Source organism: Nicotiana attenuata, chromosome 2 (assembly GCF_001879085.1).
Source record: "Nicotiana attenuata strain UT chromosome 2, NIATTr2, whole genome shotgun sequence".
Taxonomy (NCBI): Eukaryota; Viridiplantae; Streptophyta; class Magnoliopsida; order Solanales; family Solanaceae; genus Nicotiana; species Nicotiana attenuata.
This window is the reverse complement of record NC_031990.1, coordinates 42,021,144-42,025,404: the sequence shown is the minus strand read 5'-3', so window position 1 is coordinate 42,025,404 and position 4,261 is coordinate 42,021,144. Positions and strand designations below refer to the sequence as shown.

General features: G+C 35.4%; 1 protein-coding gene across 1 annotated transcript; it reads right to left on the bottom strand.

The window, feature by feature from the left end:
* Nucleotides 1,145-2,858, bottom strand: LOC109208007 (molybdopterin synthase catalytic subunit). Its single transcript, XM_019371009.1, has 2 exons — nt 2,763-2,858; nt 1,145-1,982 (listed from the first exon to the last, which is right to left on the bottom strand). The coding sequence occupies exon 2, from the start codon at nt 1,969-1,971 to the stop codon at nt 1,387-1,389; it is 585 nt and encodes a 194-aa protein (XP_019226554.1). The 5' UTR covers nt 1,972-1,982; nt 2,763-2,858; the 3' UTR covers nt 1,145-1,386.

The following is a 4,261-nucleotide window of genomic DNA, read 5'->3' as shown; positions in this document are numbered from 1 at the left end:
AAATCATACTGATTACTTGCTAGTAAAGTCATGTGCCCTTTTAACATGTATACTTCTGTGGATACTGAAAAATTTCGCCTTTTTAAATTCCACAAGAAATATTCCTGACAAAAAGTCCGGCCAATCATGATAGCAATAGAAGAGAAACTTTGGGTGGGCAACAGTGGTTTGCTGACATGAAAGAATATACTATGGAACATCAAAATTGATGAGCATAAATTTCTCTTAATCATAAAAAAAGAGGTCCTGAAGGGGTAGCAAATTCTTGTCTTGCTAAAAAATGGACATGTATTAATTCTTTATGTTGCAAGTTGAGAAGCACTTGCATTCAAACAGCTCTCGCCGTATTGCCCACTTGCAAGCTTGCTCTACTATGTTTTGCTCTACAACACCTCTGCTTTACACAAATTTGCTTTTATAGTTGACACATCCTATTAACATCTTCCCAAAAATTTCATACTCTTAAGCTCTCTTTAGTACCCTTTTTCAAAGACATTAGCAGCCCATCAGGGAATATAATATAAAACATGAAACGGAAAATGATAGGAGGTAGGCAATCCAATTCATTTAGCAGCTGGGGCTGCCTTCTACGTCGGTATTTTCCTTAATTGATGGAACAACAAATCTAGGAAATACCGTTATTAAAAATATTTATCTCAACAATATAATTTTCCTATAACTACTATGTTGAGAAACACGATTAATATTTCATATCCACAAGCCACATTAGATGCACAATTCATTGTACGAATTCATTCCCTTGGTTTTTAGCTCATATCATAGAAGAACCATACTGTTAAGAATGGTTTGCCTCTATACATAAGCCTTCTAAAACCAAACAAATTGAAGCTTAATATATGAATTTTTCGATGAACTGCTATTATTGTGTCATGGAAGAGGGGGCCGGGGGGAGAAAACTCGACAACATTAAGAATGATTTCTCAATAACATACTATGAAAATATGTGGAAACTGGTACATTGACAATATTTTGGCAGTACGTACATAACACATGATTATTTTTACACCAAGAAATGACAGCAATGATGACAGATTATCTAAAGTTGTCCTGCAGTGTGGCATGATATTGAGTCATGAAAAATAGAGAAAGATCTTGGAGAACTGATTCTGAAAGACAATGTTGAGAATGGCTAAGCTACATGAATATTTGTCGAGTTTAACGAGAGCACATTGTAGTATGTAAACAGCCGTATGTTATGATCTGAGCATCTTATAGTTGGTATTACACACATAACAAAAACCTGTCACATGAGAGCAAGAGAGGAAAAGGAAATTAGAAGAAGAATGAATTACCCATTTCTTTTTCTCTTGTTTTGATTTCGTTTTGAAGTGGTTTGAATGAAATACAACAACACGTGCATCAGAACTAGCTACAAGAATCTGAAGTTTCATCATTGACTTTAACCTTTGTCCCACAGCAACTCTTTCTCTCACGTGCCTCCACTTCCTTTTTACCAGAGCAAGCGCCGGCTTGATCATGTAATGTCTTCCCAAGATCAGGGATCCTCTCTATAAACTCTTTATTCTCTTTCCACACTTCTCCATTTGTATATACCTCCTTCTTCCATATCGGAACTGATGCTTTAAGCTCGTCAATCAGAAACTTGCAAGCATCCAATGCATCTGCTCGATGGACAGACGATATTGCAACAAATACACTAGTCTCTCCGACAGGAACAGTCCCCAAGCAGTGGGCAACTGCAATCGAGTGTATATCCCATGATGCTCGGGCAGAAGAACAAAGGGATTTAAGACAACGTATCGCCATTGGAACATATGCTTCATACTTTAACTCTAAGACTTCCTTGCCCTCAAATGTGTCGCGTGTTGTACCTTCAAACGTTGCTATAGCTCCACATTTGGGAGAACGAACATAACGAGTATATTTGTTGGTGTCTATTGGCTTATTCTCTTCCAAGATCTCAATTAGATCTCTCTCCTCATCAGCCATTTGAATCAGACCTATAATTCCAAACAACAGCTCAAAAACTTCACTTTTGCTTCCTAAGAATTACTATAATCCACTCTAGAAATATTTAACATTCACACACTTCTTCAACTAGCTTTTCGCCTCATTTTTTCTCTCTTTGTATTTGATAGAAAGCATATCGCCCCAGTGCACTAAGCTCCCGCTATGCGCGGGATTCGAGAAGGACCGGACCACAAGGTTCTATTATACGCAGCCTTACCCTGCATATTTGCAAGAGGCTCGAACCCGTGACTTCCTGGCCACATGACAACAACTTTACCAGTTACGCCAAGGCTCCCCTTAGAAAGTATATCACAGCAAATTTAATTAAGAACATACGACCAAACTAAAAGGGAAGGGATTAACCAGGACTGCACCAGCCTTTTGAGTTTCATAAGAGTTTTATCTGTTACATTAGGCTAATTATCCAACTATACCTATCAATCAACTTCAGCTAATGATATTGGATTATAATTCTCAAAAAGACTGCTTCATTAACTCTTATACCTCTCTTATCACTAATAGATACACAGAATAATTACTCATTAGTTATTTGAGATGTTAATATATTTAACAAATTAGCCTCAAGCCAAAAGAAGGCCAACAGGTTGAGATTTTTATGATTCAAGTGCAAGGATTTGGGATGATTAGAAATAACAATCCTTTAATACCAAGTGCAGAAAAGTCACGAATAATAAATATCCCATCCTTGTCATTTATTTTATTACAGAACATAACTCTTTACCCAAAAGATTGAATTTTTGAGAACTTACCAGTAGAAGAGAAGATTTTAGGAAGTGGCTGGTTGTTGAAACCGCAGTTTTGGAGATTATATTTTTGAGGATTGCAATTTTTGGGTCATTATATTTTTGGCTAAGTTCGGGTCAGGCTCATGGATGCTCTTATGGGTGAGTCGGGTTCTCACCCAATGGAAAACGGGCCAAATTACTCCTTTACTCCCCAAAATAATTTATGTGTTATGAAATATTATATTTATCATGTTGTCTCCCCGTGATCTCAAATGTTTAATGTCATGTTTATGGCATTCTTTTGTATGCCTCTATGTAATCCTATGAATAGAGGGTTTTGGCACCACATTGTACATACTTGAATACATGGAAGAAATAAGAATCTCTTCTCTCTTGCTCCCTACATTCTTGTCTATTTTCTTGTTTTATATTATTACTTTGAGCTAAGTTTCTTAACACGTTATCAGCACGAATTGTTATTTCCTCTCAGACTTTCTAAAAGGGATAAACGCTCTCCACGAGAGCTACAACTTCTTTTGCCAAGGAAAACTTTGGATTACATCTCGTCAGAGATCTTGTGGTAATTATGGAAGATGATACTATTGTCATTAATTTAGTTTTATATGCATAAAGATGAGAAAGGTAAACTTTTATACTACACTAGCATAATTACTACTATTGCATCTCAAGCCAATCCCGATTTGGTGATGACATTTTCTAGACTTAATTTTGAAGTATCATCTCATTATGTGTTGATTAGTGTTTATCTCTACTTGCTTCAAATTCATGAGATTTTGGACTAAAATTACATCCCAAAAATATTATATTTTGAATCATGCAATAATGTCACTTTTGCATAAACATGTAATAAATTATAAATCGAATTAGATCATTTTTAAGTACGATTGTTCTTACATAAAAGCAATCCCTTCTCATTTTAAGAAATGGTGATAGTAACCAAATATATGAGTTATATGCAGGCTATATATTATGTTAGATGTATAATTGTTAATGTGATTTAGCACAACATGCATTCTGATTGAGAAACAATGCTAAGTTCTCCTTTTCCCGATGAAATTAAAAAAAATGTTCAGGAGCAATTTCTCCTCCAGAACATAAGAGCATTACTTGTACTACCAATATATGATTTTTAAATTATTCTTGTACTTTCAACTAACATATTAAGTGCATGTATAAAGATTGCAACATTATAGACTTAAAATTTACGCATGTATTTTCTAAAGTGAATGTAATATATCTCGAATTTGCTCCTAAATTAGCAATATTTTGAAAGAAGTTTTAAGACGGCGGTTCAAGTCCCAGCGCACCATAAGGGTAAGACATCGGGTTCAAGTCCTGATGCACTGTGGTGATAAGAGTTGGATTTGTGTCCCAACTCATTATGGCCTAGCATGTTTTTATGTGGGTAAGGCATTGGGTTTGAGTCCCAAACCATATTGATGATCTAATGATGACTAATGAAAAATAATGTATTTTTCATGAAAAAGCATGAAGTTTGTCCC